Source organism: Propithecus coquereli, unplaced genomic scaffold (genome assembly GCF_000956105.1).
Source record: "Propithecus coquereli isolate 6110/MARCELLA unplaced genomic scaffold, Pcoq_1.0 Scaffold212, whole genome shotgun sequence".
NCBI classification, from domain to species: Eukaryota; Metazoa; Chordata; class Mammalia; order Primates; family Indriidae; genus Propithecus; species Propithecus coquereli.
In genome coordinates this window covers 1,935,743-1,956,082 of record NW_012146301.1, presented here as the reverse complement: position 1 = coordinate 1,956,082, position 20,340 = coordinate 1,935,743, and the positions used below count along the sequence as shown (strand labels likewise).

General features: G+C 41.0%; 1 protein-coding gene across 1 annotated transcript in view; it reads right to left on the bottom strand.

Moving 5' to 3' along the window:
* CLYBL (citrate lyase beta like) overlaps positions 1–20,340 on the bottom strand; it is a 107,254-nt gene that overhangs the window by 74,867 nt on the left and 12,047 nt on the right. Inside the window, exon 2 of the mRNA XM_012644432.1 lies at positions 19,600–19,786. Within this exon, the coding sequence (XP_012499886.1) occupies positions 19,600–19,786 (187 nt within the window). The remainder of the gene's footprint in view (positions 1–19,599; positions 19,787–20,340) is intronic.

The window sequence follows — 20,340 nt, the reverse complement described above, 5'->3', positions numbered from 1 at the left end:
ATATAATAGGTAAAACAGACCTAACATACAATTTACCATTTTAACCATTTTTAAGTATACACTTCAGTGGCATCACTACCATCCATCTCCAGAACGTTTTTCATGTTCCCAAACTGAAACTCTGTACCCATGAAACAACTCCTCATTCTTCCTTCCCCCCAGCCCCTGGAAACCACCATTCTACTTTCTGTATGAATTTGACGACTCTAGTTATCTTACCTAAGTAGATTCGTGCAGTATTTGTCCTTTCATGTCTGGCTTATTTCATTCAGCACAATGTCCTCAAGTTTCATCCATGTTGTAGCCATGTGTCAGGATTTCCTTCCTTTTTAGGGACATATACACTACATTTTATTTATCCATTCACCTGTCAGTGGGCACTTGTATTGCTTCCATGTTCTGGCTACTGTGAATATTGCTGCTAGGAACATAAGTGTGCTGGGTCCCCATGCTTACAGACGGTTTAATGTTACCTAACAGACTTTGCATTAAATCAGACCTTCATGGATTAGTCATCAGGCCCATGCCAGGGGCCACGTCTCAGTAAGAAAGCACATAGAAAGCGTCTATCAACTGCTAAGTGCTGAACAGATGTGGATTGGATTTTCTGGCCCTTCTTGCTCTATCTGAGGAGAAATCAATGGAATGCAGTTTGTAACTGCAGTAGCAGATCAGTCACAGGAATTAGCAGTGGAGGCTGAACTGGCTGGAGATGAGGAGACTACTTTCCTCCTTGAATATCACTGCAAATGGGGTAACTCTACCTCCACAATCCTGTGTGAACACCAGTGCTAACTAGAAGCACTGGGGTGGCTAAAATGGGGTCTCTGTACAACCTTCCAAGCCTGCAATATCACTGTGGACCATTGTCCACATAACACAGGATGCAGATATAGCCATCTGGAGTGAAAGTGCTGTTTAGTCTGACCAGATCAATCCCACGTGCAAACCAGATGGCAGGGCTTGCCCTGCAAAAACTCCTTCACCCTACGTCCAACTCCCAGCAACTCAACCACCCAACGGTGAAAGGTAATACAACAGAAGATTTAGAATATGATAAAGGAGAAGAGGAGAAATTAGGTAGATGAATGACTCTAAGTAATAACAGTAAAGATAGCCAGTATTTATTGAGTATATTCTATGTGCCAGGCACTGTGCTAAAGTGGTTCATACACATTATCTCATTTGATCTTTGCAATAATCCAATGAGGTAGGTATTATTATTGTTTCTGTTTTTGAAGATCAGAAACCTGAGGCTTCCTCATCTCTAAAAAAAATTTTTAAAAATTAGCTGGGCATGGTGGTGCACACCTGTAGTCTTGGCTACTCAAGAGGCTGAGGATCACTTGAGCCCAGGAGTTTGAGGCTGCAGTGAGCTATGATTGTGCCACTGGGCTCCAGCCTAGGTAACAGAGAGAGTCCCCATCTCTAAAAAAAAAAAAAAAAAATCTGAGGCTTAATGAAATTAAATGTAATGTGCCCAACATCAAAGAAATAACAAACAAGGGTAGGAACAGAATCCACCTTTGCTTCTGGTACCTCAGGTCTTGATTACAATACTTCTAAAGTCATCCAATAGATCACCGGGCAAAGAGTGTGAAAAGACAAAATATATGTGGAAACACCCTTACTAAGCACATGAAAACCATGCAATTAATTAAGAAAAACAAAGCAATAATAAAGTATAATTTTACACATACTAAACAGTAAAACAAAGTTAAAAGTAATACTAACATGGAGATACTGGTATGCTCCAATATTGCTGCTGAAAATGTATTATCCATCTTTGAAAAATAATTTTTTAAATATCCCTTTTGTAAAACATTTTGGCAATATATAACAAAAGTCAAAAAAATATTTCTACTCATTGATCTGGTGATCCCAGTGCCAGAAATGTTTTCTAAAAAAAAAGAAAAAAAAATTTTTAAAAGAAAAAAGTTATTTATATGAAGTTCTTTATTGCTAAAATTATAACATTTTAAGTTATATAATAATTATATTATAAAATGATAGTAAGAAATGGAGACAATCTAAATATTGAGCAACAGGGGAATGGTTAACTAAATTCAAATTTGATACATATTATACATCAGTTAGAATAATAAATACAAAGATTTCTATAGCAATTTAAAAATCAGAATATAAAATTACAACAATGCAACCATGTAAAAATTATGGCTGCAAATCGATAAAGACTGGAGAAGAATACGGTAGTACTGAAGTGAATTTTATGTGAGATTGGTGGATTCGGAATGATTTCTTCCCTTTTCAAGATATTCTTCATTGCTGTTAAAAGCAATAAAAATTAAAAATGTTAAGTACTTGACAAGACTTGTCCATAGAAATAAGGGCACCTGCTGGGTTGTTTTGATGATTAAATAAGTTAATGGATGCAAAAGCACCTAGAAATAATCCCCGCAGGCACTCAGTAGAGTCTCCCTCTGAGGCCCCCTCCTCCTTACCCTTCCTTCCTCCCAGCACTAGTGCCCTGAGGGTGCATGAGCAACACTGGGCACTTTGGTGTGGTGGAAGATTCCTGTCCCTACCTCTCCCTTTCTCACCAGGAGTGTTTATTTCACTTTTTATTGTTTTTATCCATGACTTCCAGGGCTCAATAGGCTCTGGATATTTTCTGATTCTCTCATCAAAATTAACTTGGTTTTTTCCTCCTTGGTTAACATATAGTTTAAAAAGCTATATGGTATTAACAATGTGGCAGGTTCATCAAAAAATTAAACATAAAATTACCAGATGACCCAGCAATTCCACTTCTGGGTATATGCCCAAAGGAATTAAAGTAGGGACTCAAACAGATATTTGTATACTCACGTTCATAGCAACACTATTCACAGTAGCCAAAGGTAGAAGCAACCCAAGTATCCATCAACAGATGAATGGATAAACAAAATGTGATGTGTACATTCAATGGAGTACCATTCAGCCTTAAACAGGAAGGAAATTCTGACATATGCTACAACATACAGGAACCCTGAGGACATCACGCTAAGTGAAATGAGCAAGTCACAAAAGGACAAATAGTATATGATTCACTTACATGAGGTATTTAGAGTAGGCAAATTCACAGGGACAGAATGTAGGATGGTGATTGCCAGGGGTTTGGGGAGGAGGAGTTAGTGTTTGATAGGGACAGAGTTTCCATTGGGGAAGATGAAAAAGTTCTGCAGATGGATGGGGGTGATGATCACACAACAATGTGAATGTACTTAATGCCACTGAACTGTACCCCTAAAAATGATTAAAATGATAAAATTTATGTTATGTATATTTAATCACAATTTTTAAAAAAGCATATGGCATTAATATGGTATCCCTGCCGGGTAATGTATTAACAACTTACCAAGTACTATATTGACATCTTATCAAGTATTTTCTAGATAGATGAGGAAAATGGGGACACTTTAGGTATCATGGCAGCCCAGACAGAAAGACGGTGGGGCAAGTAGTCTTTCAGTCCCCTAAAAACTGCACTGCAGCTGTACAAATACCATCACTCTGTCTGCATATATATGATCGCTCTGGTAATCAAGGGAGCATGGAAATAACAGAGGTGAAAGGTCAGTTTGGGGGATGGGGTGGGGTGGTAGTCATGGTGGCAACAGGAGAGGAAGTCAGAAAAAAGATGGATGGAAATCAGAAAAACAACAGCAATAGCACAACAGAGAAGCTCTCTAAATCCACTTGCAGTGGTCCAAACAAGAGTCTGTTAATAGCTCAATGTCAAACCCAGATCTTTGCAAGAGCCCTTGGGGGTCACATGGCCCAGCCTCCTCCCAGGGGCACTGGCTGATGAGTGGCTGCTGGAGAAGGGGGAGGCTCTACTTTGCTCTACTCACGCTCTCCCATTTACGCACTGCTAATTCTCGGACCGGTCTTTCTCCTGTTGAGTGAAAATTTATATCCGAGTCCTTTATTGAAGGGGTCTGTCCTCATTCTGCCTCCGAAGCAGTGTATAACAATTCGACTCCCTCTTCTCTGGCTTCAAGTCTTCTTTTCTTCAGGATTAACAACATCCTCAGCATCTTCAGCTTCTTCCTGTCCTCTTGTCTATGGCTTCAAGCCCTGAACTCCAGCCTTCAGATGTGGTCTGACCAGTACTCTTCCCTTCCTTGAGCCGGACACTGTTCTCTAGTTGGGGCTGCTACCAAACCCCACCGCAGTTATGCATGTGAATGTCTGTCTGACTCCCAAGCTAGATTGAAAACTACTTGACAGTTCATGTGCAAAGGACCTAGGAATTTATTCGTTTCATTGTTGATCAATTCAACCCACTGGACCCCCAAAATCAACAAGTGAAATATCTCCTAATGGAAAAGAATAACATTTGTCGAGTACTTTAGGCACTCTGGTAAGTGTTTTATATACATGTTTTCATTTAATCCACACATCAACCCCATGTGAGAAGTGTTACTTTCTCCACTACACCTATTAGGAAAGTCAGGTAAGTACACATTGATAAGAAGAGTCAAATCCAATCTATCTGACACCAAAGCCCGTATGCTTTCCATAGCAGTTCTATTTCAGTTAGAATACATTAGGCTGCAAAGATTGGAAAGCCCAATTCAGACTGGCTTCATTAAACACTAAGGACATTTATGTGACAATGTACAGTGATGGGGTGGTAAAGCCAGCAGTTCAACAATGTTATCAAGGATGCCAGTTAAATCTCTACTGACTTGGCCACCCGCAATGTTACCTCTGCTCTAGGGCAAGCTGTCCTTAGTAGTGAATGTGGCATCATGCCCCTTTGTCACTGTTAGCAGAAAAAGAAGACTGATTCTCCATGGTTCTCTTTTAAGAGTAAGCTTTACTAGAAACCTTCAGCAAGCCATTCCACATATCTTACTGGTGATGAAAAGTAATCGCTGGCAAGGACTGAATTACCCTTCATTGGCTAGCCCTAGTCAGACTTAGCCCTTGAGTTGGGATGAGTTGCCCAACCTGCATTATCTGATGTTTGATTGATTGCAGAGAAGAGGAATAGATTTTGAGGTCCACCATGATCATACCACTGCCACCTACACTCAGAGCACAAAAGTGGCTCATGCTGGGCACAGCACTGGGTGCTGGCAATATAGACCCAAGCCCTGCCCTTCTGGAACTTCTGACCTAGTGTGAAAGATAAGCACTGTGCAAGTACTGGAGCTGGGATGCATGTTACAGAAGGGAAAGAACACATAGCACATGCAGCACACAGAGCTGGGGAAATAACTGAGTTTCAGGGGTCCTGGAAGGCCTTCTGAGGAAGAATGTTCCCCGTGAGACTCCAGGATGCTGGGCAGAGGGAGGAGCACATGTGAAGCTTGGAGTGGAGAATAAATTGAGCTTTCAGTGGAGAATAAATAAATTGTACAACTCTCACATTACACCTTAAGTCCTTGGGATGCCTTCCAGCCAGAGACCAACTGTTTGGTTTATTCAGTCATTCATTCATACATACATTAATCTCACAAATATTTATCTGTAGCAAGTGAGAACATGTGTACCTCACTGGTGAAAGGGACTTAGGAAATGATTAGTCTGTGAATGAGTCAAGCTTTACACTTCCCCCTTTTTACCATTAGCCATCCTATTGTTTATGTGAACTTCAACTGGAGTCTGAACTCCCCAAAATAGGTGATTTCAACCAGAGGATAGTACATTCTGTTATCTCCAAAGTCTAGCAATAACATCAAAAAAGAGTTTGGCATTATTAAATTAAGATGAGGTTTCAAGATTGCTATGGATCAAATACATCCCTCTCTTCCCAGTTCTTATATTGAAGCCCTAATACGCAATGTGATGGTATTAGGATGTGGGGCCTTCAAGAGGTAATTAGGAGGCCGGGCGCGGTGGCTCACGCCTGTAATCCTAGCACTCTGAGAGGCCGAGGCGGGCGGATTGTTTGAGCTCAGGAGTTCGAAACCAGCCTGAGCAAGAGCGAGACCCCCGTCTCTACTAAAATTAGAAAGAAATTAATTGGACAGCTAAAAATATATAGAAAAAATTAGCCGGGCATGGTGGAGCATGCCGGTAGTCCCAGCTACTCGGGAGGCTGAGGCAGGAGGATCGCTCGAGCCCAGGAGTTTGAGGTTGCTGTGAGCTAGGCTGACACCACGGCACTCACTCTAGCCCAGGCAAAAGAGTGAGACTCTGTCTCAAAAAAAAAAAAAAAAAATGAGGTAATTAGGTCATAGGGTAGAGCCCCCATATAAGTGCGAGTACTGCCCTTATAAGTGGGAATAGTGCCTTTATAAGAAAGGACACAAGAGGAATAATTTCTCTCTCAGCCCTGTGAGGATACAGCAAGGTGGCCAACTGCAAACCAGGAAAGGAGTTCTCACCAGTAACTGGCCAGCACCATGATCTCAGACTCCAGAACTGTGAGAGATAAATGTTTGTTGTTTAAGCCATCAAATCTATGGTATTTTGTTACAGTAACCCAAACTGACTAAAGATCCTAAATAAATTTCTCTTATTAGATGTTTCTATGAATTGTCATGCTATCTTCTAATCTCAAACTTGAGCATATGCAGAAAGTGATGGTATCAGTAAGAATACAAACTGATGAAGAAAAGGCACAAGCTGCTTGTCATATACAATTTTGTAAACAAAACATAGAAATTCCATTTTGTTCTTCTAAGAAACATTTTAATTAGGAGAGCGGTAAATTTTACTTTAAGGAGAATTCTTCTTTTTTTCCCCTATTATTTTCTTTTCCAAAACTTTTGTCTCTTTCCCAAATCAATAATCATCAGATGTAGCATTCAGGCTGATTAAAAAAAAAAGAAAATCTACCTGTCTACTAAAATGTCAATAAAAGAATTCCTTAGAACAATACGGTTCTTGCCATGAGGACACCTATATTTTTCATTTATTTTGGTGGTGGAAAAGGCACTTTAACATTAATGTGTAATTAGTACATTGTATTTGATAAATATCAAAGTAATAAGAATAGGCAGGTGGAAAAGGGAAAACATTAAGCCTGCATTTAAAAGTCTTTAATAAGTGTTCCTCACAGCTTGAGCTCAGATGCTTAGAGGCCAGGAGACTGGGGCACTCCAACAGGGAGGTGAAGGGGGAGGCCTGGTGACGGTTGCCAAGCGCAGCTCCAGGCCCAGACTGAGGGCGATGGTGACTGTTCTTAAAGCTTCAGCTTCCCCTTCTGCCCTCAGAGCTGCTCCTTCTTCTGGGCCCAGTCCTATTAAGTCTTCTTCTCAGCAAAGGCTCGGATGAAATTATCCTATCAATTAGGACTTTTAACGAAGCAAGGGCGCAAAAAACCAATTCTGACTAGCTTAACCCAAAAGGGACTTTATTGGCTCAGGTGAGCATTTTGGGCCGCAGACCTCGCTTCAGCACTGCTGGAATCAGGTACAAGCAACAACCTCAGGACGGATTTCTCTCTACCTCTCAGTCCTAACTTCTCCAGGAGGCTTCATTTCTTGTTGCATGTGTAAGATCCTGGACACACCTGGCTCCCCCAAGCACTGATGGCCGCTGTAGCAGTGCCCATGCTCCCCACCTTCCTTGTGAGATTCAGGGATAAAAGAACTCGCTCTCCCTCCCCTTTCTCCTGCGGAAGTTTGCTATTCACTTTGATTGGACTGGCTAATGTCACGTGTCCTGGCCTGAGCCAATCACTGTGGCCAGTGGAATGCAGCTCACTGATTGGTTGGCCCTGGGTCAGCTTCTACTGGGATGAAGCCACACCCAAACCACATGGGCTGAGAATGAAATCAGGGGCCGCGGTCTGAAAAAGGAAAAAGGGATATGAGCAGGGGAGGGGAACAAACCACAAATGTCTTCCACACTCATTCACATGCTTCCCAGGAACATTTCCAATTTAGTAGGAGCCAAGTCTTAAAACAAAAGAATATCAATTGGATCTGTAAACATGGCATTTCCAGCACTCTGCTAAGGAAGGCCACCTATGCACCGCAAGCCAAGCCACCAGTGGGCCCCTGACTTGGTGTGGGCACATAAGCAAACACACATTTGCTTCACATGTAAACCTGTACCAGAAAACCAGGGCATTGATGTGACCGATATCCATGTAATTAGCCACTCGGGTAAACGTGATGGATATGCACAGGATTATCTACCTCTATGCCTACGTGATTGATCCCCGTGTTATTATCTGCCATGCAGACACACCCTTCCCTGCTTCCAATGCAATTACCTTCCTCCCGATAGATGAAATTGATGCCCACGTGATGACTTGCTCCAGATACACACGTGATTGATGTCCGTGCAATTATCTAACACAATGATATGCCAGTGATTGATACCCATATGATTATTTGCTAAGATGATACCCGTGCAAATGAAAATTGGCAAGTCCTGCAAGCTCTAATAATCACCCTCACCAACAAATGAAAACCAATAGCTAAGACTTAAGGAAGGCTCTTCCTTAAAAATAAAAAGGCCACTCATATACTGTTGTGTGTGTGTGTGTGTGTGTGTGTATAAAAACTTGGAACAGGACTATAAAAATTACATAAATGTCAAGGGCCTTTCCAGCTCTAAAATTCTCAGATTCTAGAGTCTAATTATAACTGAAAAAGAATTACTGATTTCATAGAAAGTTACAGAAATTTATTCACACATCAATCTGTGTTTTTGTTCATAGACACTGGTTACTAGTGACGTTTTTGCTCTTTGGTGACTTTAAGGAAACCAGGAGTAGGGAATTATTGAATGCAAATAACTACATTCAACCGAAGGTGAGGTCCCCACATGTAAATCAGCAAGGCCCCATTTCAAACACTAGTACATGTGCAGGTAATGTAGACAAGGCCACACTGAGCTTTACTTCCCAGCCCCTATTGCCCTTCCCTTTAAAAAGACACAGTCTCTAAGTAATAGCATGTATGGCCATTTATCTTGCTCCCTTTTCCCAATTGGCTGTTCTTACTTTTGAGAAAAGCATGTAACAACCCCATAGAATTTGATGATTTTTTTTGTCATTGTCAAAAAAATGCTAATCCATGAAGAGTCCTTTCCTGGGTTATGTTAATTCAGCTTCCTGTTTTATAATAGGATTATGTTTTCCAGGATTTAAAAATACCACTTGTTAACTACCAAATAGACTTATACAACGGCTATAAAATCTAATTTAATCCCTATTGGCATTAACGAAATAGCTGAGGCACAGTTTATGTCTAACTACACTTAACACCCTACAACCTTCAATAAATATATAACATTTCTTTTGAAGTTATAAAAAGAAACTGTTCAGTGGGATAACTGGAGTCTCGTGGGTCCAATCATGCAATATCTCTAAGGCAGAACAAATGTTGTTTACATAAGGTAAGGATTATGGAGAAAGTTTGTTTAAACAGATTAACGCATGTTTATGTGTATCAACGCTCTCTTTTACATCATGCAAATTCAAGTTTAAATGATCTTCATTTCTTTCATTTGAAAATAATTATAGAGGGAGGCAACCATTTGGTCTGTTACCATTTAGGTTAAGAATCTAATTAGATTACAATAAATTTCAGAATAGAACACTACACCAAACTTGGGGTAGAAGGCTAATACTGCATTTCACTTTACAAAGGGGAAAGGCAATTTTTGGTGGGTGGGTAAGGATGGCGGAGGGAGAAGGAGCCCAAAAATGACCCTGTGGGCCAAAGACAGTGGTAAGCAGATTCTCTTTGGTCTGTGGGTTTTCGTTTCTGTATCACTCTCTTTTCAAAAAGGGAATAGAGATGACATTAAAGGGCCTTCTGGGAATGTAAAATTTCAGTGCAGTGAAAGAGAGACATATTTCCTCTCCCACCCCCTCTCTCCTTTCCTTCAGACAGGTGACTACGGGGAAGCTTATGGTAAGCCAGATGGGAACAGAGAAACACTGGCAAATATTGTTTCAAGATGAAGGAGAAGAAAACAAGGAGGCTGACATGTAACATATCAAAGAATATTCAGGCACTCGGAAGTGGAACATGAATCTCAGGGCAGTCCAACCTCTTTATAGATGCAAATTGCAGTCAAACACAGAAAACAGTAGGGTTCTGTTTATCCTTTCACAAAGGGTGCAAACTGCTAATCAGGCTCCATTGCTGGGCTGGCCACTTTGTTTATCAATAAACAGGAAGACAGTTAGACTATAATTTTCTTGCCTAGTACTGGTAGCCAAAAGGAAATGCTGGCAGCTTGGTAGTACTGAGTTCCAGTTGCATCAAAACCCAATTATTATTGTAATAATGTATGGGTGTTTGCAAGTTGCACAGGCACGCTACACATGTCCACAAAATCATGTGAAACATATTGGCAGAGAATGAGCTTGGTGATACATGGACTAAGGGGAGCTGTCAAAATAGGCCTGGTCCTCCAAGAGCTCAGCTGTGGAGCGTTGTTTAAAAACACACACTGGAAAATAGTTAACATGGCAGACACGGAAATCTTTTACATATTAATACAACATAACAAAAACATGGTTTGACTAAAATCAAATACCAAATAGCAACAAACTCAGCTCTGAAACAGGAAATTTGATTGGAATATGCTCTAACTGCCATCACAAGCTCTGTTAATACAGAATGCTTGTATACCCTCTAAAAACGAGATAGTTCAGAGTGACTTTCATGTCAGTAGAGCTACCTTTCTGAGATACTATAAGATCTCAAATCTAAAATATAGCACAGGATTCTAAACCTTACGACAAAAATTCAGCCATACCTGTTTCAAGCATTTAAATTGTCCAGGTCATGTCTTTAGTTCTTTCTTTCATTTTTATCTCTTAGATGCACCTATAAGAAATTAAGATGCACCCTGAACATAAACTCCCCAAATGGGGCATGACAAATATAAAATACAAAGAGACTAAAATTTTCACAACATGGTGCTTCTATTAATGTTGAAATATGTAAGTTAATAACAGTTATCATATCTTGATCACATGTAACTACTTTACCCATTAAATATTTGCTGAGTACCTACTACGTACCAGTACCTCTGGCAAGCTGTGAGAGATACAATGGGACCCTCTTCACAAAGCCAAGATTCTACCAGGGAAGCAGATGTGGAACAAGTCATTACATTAAGGTGTGATGACTGTCCCGATGGAGTAGGTGGGGTGCCCACTTTTGCTTGTACCCAACTAGTCTTCACTACTGTGTCTGGCTCTCCAAAATGCCAACCCACAGCAACCTGCCTGGCAACTTGAGATGGGGAATCTTGGCTCACTTCTCTGCTAGGATGATATTGGACAAGTGAAATTTCGGCAGGTTCTGTATGGCTCGGTTAATAACTCTCATTAGCAAATGTAGTGATTAAAAATGCAGCTTTGGGGCCGGGCGCGGTGGCTCACGCCTGTAATCCTAGCACTTTGGGAGGCCGAGGCGGGTGGATTGTTTGAGCTCAGGAGTTCCAGACCAGCCTGAGCAAGAGCGAGACCCTGTCTCTACCAGAAATAGAAAGAAATTAATTGGACAACTAAAAATATATAGAAAAAATTAGCCGGGCATGGTGGCGCATGCCTGTAGTCCCAGCTACTTGGGAGGCTGAGGCAGGAGGATCGCTTGAGCCCAGGAGTTTGAGGTTGCTGTGAGCTAGGATGATGCCACGGCACTCTAGCCCGGGCAACACAGTGAGACTCTGTCTCAAAAAAAAAAAAAAAAAAAAAAATGCAGCTTTGGGGTGTGGACTGCCTGGCTTCCCTGCTTCTTAATTGTGTGACCTTGGGCCAGTTTGTTAACCTCTGTGTAATCCACTTTCCTTATCTGTCAATGCGGATAATAATAGCACCTTTCATAGAGTTGCTGTGAGCACGCAATGAGTTAATCCACGCAGAGCACTCAGAAACAGTGCAGGCACCCAGGAAATACTTGGTAAATGTTCTCTGTAATCATTATTCTCAGGCCACCTTCAGCACCACGGTCAGCGCCAAGGCCTGGCCCCCTTAGGATGGGCAGTGCCAGAAAGAATAATTGTGGGAAACTGCCTTTGGCTTAGAAATGGGCCAAAATTCAAGAAGACCACCGTCTTTAGCCAAACTCAGGAAGGAAGTGTGTTACTCCTCATACCCCTTCTGACCCTCAAAGTTGAAGGCTGATGTGTGCAGCATGTCTCCAGCAAAAATATGAAAAGGCCTAGTCCTAGCTCCCATCCCAGGGAGATATGGACTGACCTGACCAGAGGAAGTTAACTTGATTCAGTTCTCCCTAAGCCTCTCATATCTTAACTCCAAGCTTGGGATCTCCATACCCACTTCAGGCTCCCTTTGCTCTGACTATGGGGAACAGCAGAGAGTTTTGGGCCCTAACTCTCTACTTTGCCTTCCCCAGTATGTCTATCCATCCACAGCTCTAGGAAAGAGACACTCTTGACATTTTGCCCTGCAGACCTGCCCCAGTTGGGCTGGATCAGTAGCTTCCCCCTGACACTGTATAAGGGGAGTCAGATGAAATGCTTCACGGAATGCCTACGTGTTCAACTCTAGCTTTGTACTCCTACCTTGGGAGAATCCAAAAATTCACCCTCCAATGGAAAAACTTGAGCAGTCTTTGGAAAACCAAAGACTAAAATGTCCTTTTATCTCAGGCCAGCTCCCTGGCTCATCTTCTGAGGCTTTTGAGCTCTTCTGATAAAGGGAAGTCTTTTTGGTCTAATTATCTGGAGTTAATCAATAACTTGTCTAAGAATATGCTGTTTCTTAGATTAGACTTGACTGGGAATTCAGGGCCCAATTGGTAACTTTGGGAGGTTAATTTCTGACCAATAAATGACTAGCACAATGGCATCACATGAAGAAAACTGCAAAAACATATTTGATACAGACAGCATATTCTTAGTAGAAAGGCAGGCTATGTCTTGGTTCAATTCTTTTTTTTTTTTTTTTTTGAGACAGAGTCTCACTCTTTTGCCGGGCTAGAGTGCCGTGGCGTCAGCCTAGCTCACAGCAACCTCACACTCCTGGGCTCAAGCGATCCTCCTGCCTCAGCCTCCCGAGCAGCTGGGACTACAGGCATGCGCCACCATGCCCGGCTAATTTTTTCTATATATTTTTAGTTGTCCAATTAATTTCTTTCTATTTTTAGTAGAGACGGGGTCTCGCTCTTGCTCAGGCTGGTTTCGAACTCCTGAGCTCAAACAATCCGCCCGCCTCGGCCTCCCAGAGTGCTAGGATTACAGGCGTGAGCCACCGCGCCCGGCCTTGGTTCAATTCTTGACTTGACATTTGCCTCTGATGAGCCATACTTTCCTCTTCTTTTGTCAATAAAACACTATCTTCCTCAGTCTCCATAACAGGTATAGAATAAGAATTAAACTACCACCACCACCACCATCACCACCCTGAGAAGTGCTGATGTATTTAAAAATACATGGCAAAAGTATCATATTATTTCTTAATTGTCTCTCTAAATCAGAATATTAAATTATGCCATAAAATAGTAGACCCCAAACTTTTTGGTACCAGGGACCAGTTTCATGGAAGACAATTTTTCCACAGACTGAGTGGGGGTAGGTGGAGGGAGGATGATGAGCAATGGGGAACAGCTGTAAATACAAATGAAGCTTCCCTAGCTCACCTGCTGCTCACCTCCTGCTGTGCGGCCTGGTTCTTAACAGGCCACAGCCTGGTACCAGTCCATAGGCCAGGGGTTGGAGACCACGACCATAAAATATATCCACTGATTTATTACTAAAAACATAGTGGGGCTGGGCTCCATGGCTCATGCCTATAATCCTGGCACTCTGGGAGGCTGAGGTAGGAGGACTGCTTGAGGCCAGGAGTTCAAGACCAGCCTGGGCAACATAGTGAGACCCTGTTCCTACAAAAATAAAAAAATTAGCTAGGCATGGCAGCACTTATCTGTAATCCCAGTTACTAAGGAGGCTGAGGCAGAAGGACTGCTTGAGCACAGGAGTTTGAGGCTACAGTGAGCTAGGATGACACCACTGCACTCTAGCCCAGGCAGAGCTAGACCCTGTCTCAAAAATACAAACAAACAAAAAAAACCCACTTTCTTATGAACTGTGGCCACTGAAATAAGAAAACTTGAAAAATATACTGTTTTTTAATATAAAGCACGTTTGCATGATTTCATGCTATATCCCCTTTATTTTGCTAGTAGCTATACACACTTGGTTCTTTAGTTACAGAGATTTAGCAAACTGAAATCTCTTAGATTTATTTTCTGAAAATCACCTGTGGTCCTGCTCCCATCATAAAAGAGAAGAGATTTTAATTAGTAGCTAAATTTGGAGTAAGTTTAATGATTTTCACTATAGTCTCCAAGCTCTCTCTTACTTCATTTTAGAGAAAATGGCTACAGTTTCCGCATTTATAAAGCTTCGAATCATTTAAGCTGGGCTCTTTTCTTTCTTTTTTTTAAATCTTAATTTTGAGCTGGAGCTCAAAGATCTGTTTTATTGCCTAGGCCTGGGCTTTCTGTAGTCAGATATACCATATTATAGATCATACTCAGTCTTACTTAATTGGATTCCTAGGAATTGCAGGAAAAGAAATAACTGGCAATTTAAAGCCTGCATCTCTTTGTAGAGAGACTTTGTTGAGCTCATTAAATGGAAATTGCTGACTATTATGACCCTAATAGAGATATTTGAATCCTTGCATTGAGAAGATGCCTGGTTTGAAAAATAAAACAGTGAAGGGAGGGAAGGTTTTTTGTTTTCTGTTTTTTAACAATTACCCCTCAAAAGGGGAAAGGTTATTCAAGGGTATGAAGGGATTAAAAAAAGACTGAAAACACTTTACTACTTTTGTAAAAGCCTGGATAGGTTTTTATATCACAACCTTTAAGGATCAAAAAGACCTTGCAGAGTTCCCAAGCACAGTTCAGCTTTCCATACTGTTCCAGAAAGACTCACAGATACCCCAATTCCTATTAAAGAAATCTCCCAAGCTCTTAAGTCTTTTAATAAAGGCAAGGCACCTGGGAGAGGAGCCTTCCCATCCTAATTTCACACCCCTATTGAAGAGGAGTTAGCTCCCCACGCCCCTGTGTACATTTAATCATTCACTGCACATCAGTTAGCTTTCTCCCTGTGGGGAGAATACACCTAGCCACTCTACTAATTTATTTCAACAAAAGTGACAGCACTGAGGAATGTAAAATTTAGCCAAATGGATTTGTGTGTGTGTACAGTATATGTATGCAAGTACAAATGGGGCCTTAGTGTCTATGTGCTTGTGTGTGCATGTGTATGTGTGTGCATGTGCACAAGAAAAGTGTAAATGAGAGGGCACAAATTAGAAAGAATACATATGCTCTGGTGGAAAAGGACCTGTACGGCAATTAAAGGCATTACAGAGTAACCCAAAAGTTAACTGGCTTAAAACACTAAGTACAAGGAAGTCATATTTATATTAATCAAAGAGTAGTAATAGGCCAATAATCTTGATTGATATTTGGTTTTCTTAACAAGCAACTCAAACTCGAAAATGGAATGACTCCCTGGTTCTGCAGAAGAGTCCTTGTGAAAATTATTGTCTGGGGAAGAGGCACTTCGGCAACGTGGCGGCAACATGGCCTCCAATTGTCTCCTCCATGCTAGGCCTTGGAGGTGTCCTGATAGCCAAGACTGATGGAGGGAGCAGAAGCATTCAAAGAACATGGTGCAGAGGAGTGGCTGGGGGCTGCTGAAGCACTGAGTGCCACTTAGAAGACAAATGGCTTCGTCTTGCTTTTCATGGTAGAGGGCAGCTGCGACAAGAAGGACTCCTGGCAGCCCTGGGTCCTCTGCCATATGGAGCAGGTGGCTGGCAAGAAAGCCACCGCTCTAATCCCTACCCGGCCAGCCGCTTCCCTCCACCCTGCTACTGAGGGTGGCTCCGGCTCTCCCCAGACACCCCCACCCCACCCTCCTCCCAGTTCCCCACAGTGGGGAAAGGTCACTGTAGGTGGGTCTTGCTCAGTGCCCAGACCCCAGCCCAGCACCCACCTGCTCTGCACTGTTTCCAGGCTCTCACCCTCACAGGCGGATTTTGCTGCCTTCCTTGGCCTTTTTCTTACTCCATTTGTGGTTGAGGTGCTTGAGGGAGAACTGCTCAAGTATCCAGCACAGGGATACAAGGTAAAAATCTACGGCTTAGCAGCTTAAGAAAGATAATTGTCTCTCTGGTTTCCTGAAGGTAAACAATAAATAAGATTTTTCTAAGATGGCTGTATCTTGCCCCTCATGTTAAGAAATTTATAAAGGAGCTTAAGTGAAAAAGTGGTATTTTTCTGTCTCTACAGTCTTTTATTTGTCTACTATAGTTGAGGGGGATAGTTAAAAAATAGCAAAATTAGCAAACTGAATGACATTCATAGAGAAAACCTGCTGACCCAATACATTACCCTATGAGAGTCAGTCCTTTGGCTTCCTGAGGGGTCTGTGGGACACCCTCACAACCATAAACTCCTAACGCAGCTAAGTCCCTGCTACTCCAACTATGGTCTGTGGCCCATACTTGGTCTACGAAATCTTACCACTCCACTATGCGGTGAGTACAACGTTGGAGAATAAGAGTTAGAAATTTCTATAGCACTTACATTGCTATGACACCCAGGCAGCATTTAATTCTTCTATTGAATAGCAATTCATTTTTGTTGTATTTTACAGAAAGAAGTATTGGTCTACAATGGATTCAAAATGAAAGAAAGGGAGGGAAGGAGAGAGGAAGGGAGGAAGAAAGGAAAGGAAGGGAAACAAACAAAAACAACCAAATTGCTTCCTCACCATAGAGTGTGGGAAGCACTCTCTTGTATCTTATTTTTCAAGCAAGAGATCAAAATGGCAATTAAAAACCACTTAGAGCCAAATGATTAAAAAAAAATGTGTGGCCGGCGCGGTGGCTCACGCCTGTAATCCTAGCTGTCTGGGAGGCGGAGGCGGGCGGATTGTTTGAGCTCAGGAGTTCGAGACCAGCCTGAGCAAGAGCGAGACCCCGTCTCTACTAAAATTAGAAAGAAATTAATTGGACAACTAAAAATATATAGAAAAAAAATTAGCCGGGCACAGTGGCGCATGCCTGCAGTCCCAGCTACTCAGGAGGCTGAGGCAGGAGGATCGCTTGAGCCCAGGAGTTTGAGGTTGCTGTGAGCTAGGCTGACGCCACGGCACTCACTCTAGCCCGGGCAAAAGAGTGAGACTGTGTCTCAAAAAAAAAAAAAAGAACAAAGCTCATCTACCTGACCTCATTTTTCTGATTAGGCGGAGGTACGAGGTAAGAAAGTCTTTCTAGACAGGTAAATCAAGGATGTATCTTCATTTTGAAAAGGGATTTGATAAAAATCTCATAATATCCTCATGAAAAGATTGGATTTTAGGAGAGTTAGGTGACTGAATAGTCACATTCCTAGTATTATTCATGAACTTGACTGCTCTGTGCCTCAGTTTCCTTATTTGTAAAAGGAATGTAATAATATTAATAGTACCTCATTGGGTTGTCAGGCAAATTATAGCACCTGGCATTAAGTCAGCCTTATATAAATGTTTGTTCAACAAACTTGAACAGAAGTTTTTAGTGGCATGCTTGTACAGCATATGGCTCCAACCTCTTCAATATTTCCATCAGAAACTTGTTAAATTTTCATATGGTGTGCTTGTCAAATTCTCAGGTGATATAAATGTTGGATGATGAAATCAAAATCCAAAAAGACTTTGACAGGGCCATGAAATGAAATATATGAAATGAATATTAAGTCCTGGATAGGAATTTTAAAAAAAAATTTTTTAACAAGTATCACCCTGGCTTTCCAGAACTTTCTGTGGATAAAGAAGGGAATTTTAGTTGACTCCAAGCTCAGTAGGCATAAAAGAGTGTGTCTAATAATTAATGCAAGTTCAGTTGTGTTGGGAGAATTGGAGTGTCCTAATAAAGACCCTGTGTGAACATACACTCCAAGATGGCAGGCACCACTGGCCAGTAACTCTTCTCTCCCCTTCTCTTCTTTAGGTTTCTTCTAAGTAGTAGCTCAGCTGCTATTACTCTGGGTATAAGGATGGCTTCAGAACACAGATAAACAGTAAGGAAAGAATGGACCATATTTCCAACTCATCTGGGTGGCAGGAAACATCCTCAGGTGGGTATGGGAGGACAGCCTCAAGATTTGTGAAGAAATATAATTATAGTTTAAGTTTATAATTATAGTTTAATTTATAATTTAAGTTTATCAGGGTACCTAATGGCTCACTGTGCTACAATGCTAAAATAAATTGCCCTCTAATCATGATTACTGTAGGATTTATCTAATCTATTTCCTACAAGAAATCAAGCTACTCCCAGGCACTTTATCAACCTTTTTTTCATAATAATCCCTGTCCCTGACAAAAGAAGATATTATCATCCCTACGGTATAGATAAGAAATGGAGGCAAAGAAGTAAATGGAATTGCTCTGAGTCACACAGAACTGGAATTACAATTTAGTATCTAATCTTAGAGTACAACTACATGGGTTGTGGGAAGGGGCATACTAGAATCACATTATATCCTTCAGAAAAAGGCTTATTTACCTTAATCTCTGGGAGAAAAAAGATTAATTGTATTTTCCTTGGCACATGCCAAAGATGTTGAGTAGACGCTTTAGATTCCACATGCTCATTCTAATTCTTTTCCAAATACTTGGAAAGCTTTGGTTTGACCATTAGGAAGATGCTGGAAATGAACTTTTTTTTTTTTTAATTAAGGCAAATATTTGTTTGCTAGAATCTCCAAGGAAAGCAATTAATTCAGAAAGTTGTATAGTACAGCCATGGTGTTTTAGATCACCTGGGGCAAGAAACTATCCAAATAGGCATCAATCCAGATGGCTGGCTCCACAGTCCATTCCCAGCCCAACCTCACTGTCTAGAGCCTTGTAGATAAAGGTTGAATGAATGTATGTTTTTAACTAAAAAACTTTCATGCACTCACAAGTTATTGTTATAATGATTTATATATTTCACCTAATTATTGAACAAATCCACGCTCATTATAAAAACGTAGAAAACAAAGCACAACAAAATGAAACAAAAAGTACCCACTATGCAACCACTCAGTAAGAACCTTTTGTACATGTTTACAAATTGGATATTTTCTAAGGCTCATTTCCCTGGTCAGGCCATGAGGAAATCAGCCAGAAGCTACGACCAAACCTAAGGTTGTGTGTGTAGTTTCCCTATAGTTAAGTAGGGAAAATGGTGATTTATCCATGGAAGACTACCTTTTATTTTCTTGGCACTTGTCCCAGAAGAGATAAGACCACTACTTAATATACCTAGTGGTAAAAAAGAAGAAATAAATTCCTAGTTGCATTTCATTGGTCTGAAAAATTTTCACCACAATTCTAGAATTATGTGACTCATTTACCTAGAGCAGCCAGCATCATGGCCAGAATTGATTGCCTATCTTTTTATCTATACACACACATAGTCACATCCACTGAAGTTCATAATTTAAAAATATAGTTTGGTCAAATTCTTCCTTTCTCTTAGAACAGAGACACACACATTTGAAACCCATGTAAGGGCTGGGTCAAAAAACTGTTAGTAATCAGCAAAAGATGAGTACAGTAGAATCTCTCCAAATAGGAGCAATGCCACGCATGGCAAGAGAACCAAATTTCAATCCATTTCTTTTTCCCGTTCTAAAATCATGTCATTACCTTTTTGTTTGCAGCCACACCATCCTCACAGTCGAGCACTGCACAATCTACATTCAAGGACGGAATCTTCTTTATTTTCTTTTCATCATTTCCAGGTACATAGAGCACTGCCCTCCGGGGAATGTACTTGTGATTCCACAAGGAACTATATCCAAGCCTGGGGACATTAGCTGCTGGAGATGCTTTCCTGCAGGAGACATAATTGGGGTTATTCCAGAATCGAATTTCTATATTTACAAACTTGTGAAAAACCTTATTTTAATGCAAGATTAAAACAGAACACATGGATAATCTTTTTTAATTATGGCAGAACACAATCACACATAAAAGCCAAGAAAACAATGATAGGTTAAATAAACAATGAACAAAATGTCATTTTGGCTGAGGTTTACAAAATAGATAGGACTGTTTGTTGATATAGTCTTCTGAGAGAAGGAGGAGGGTGTACCTATTTCTCCTTGGAAAACACTTCCAGTATTGGTATACTGTCCAGATAGCATTCGTAGAGGAAAAAAAAGGAAAGAAGATGTATATCTGAAAGGCACTAAAAACAATACTGTTTACAATGTTGTATATAAGTACAAAAGTAGAAATTTTTTTTTAAATTATAAGCATTAGTCTATGGCCCTCTGCCTGCTAATACATCTTTTTTTTTTTTGAGATGGAGTCTCACTGTGTTGCCCGGGCTAGAGTGCCGTGGCGTCAGCCTAGCTCACAGCAACCTCAAACTCCTGGGCTCAA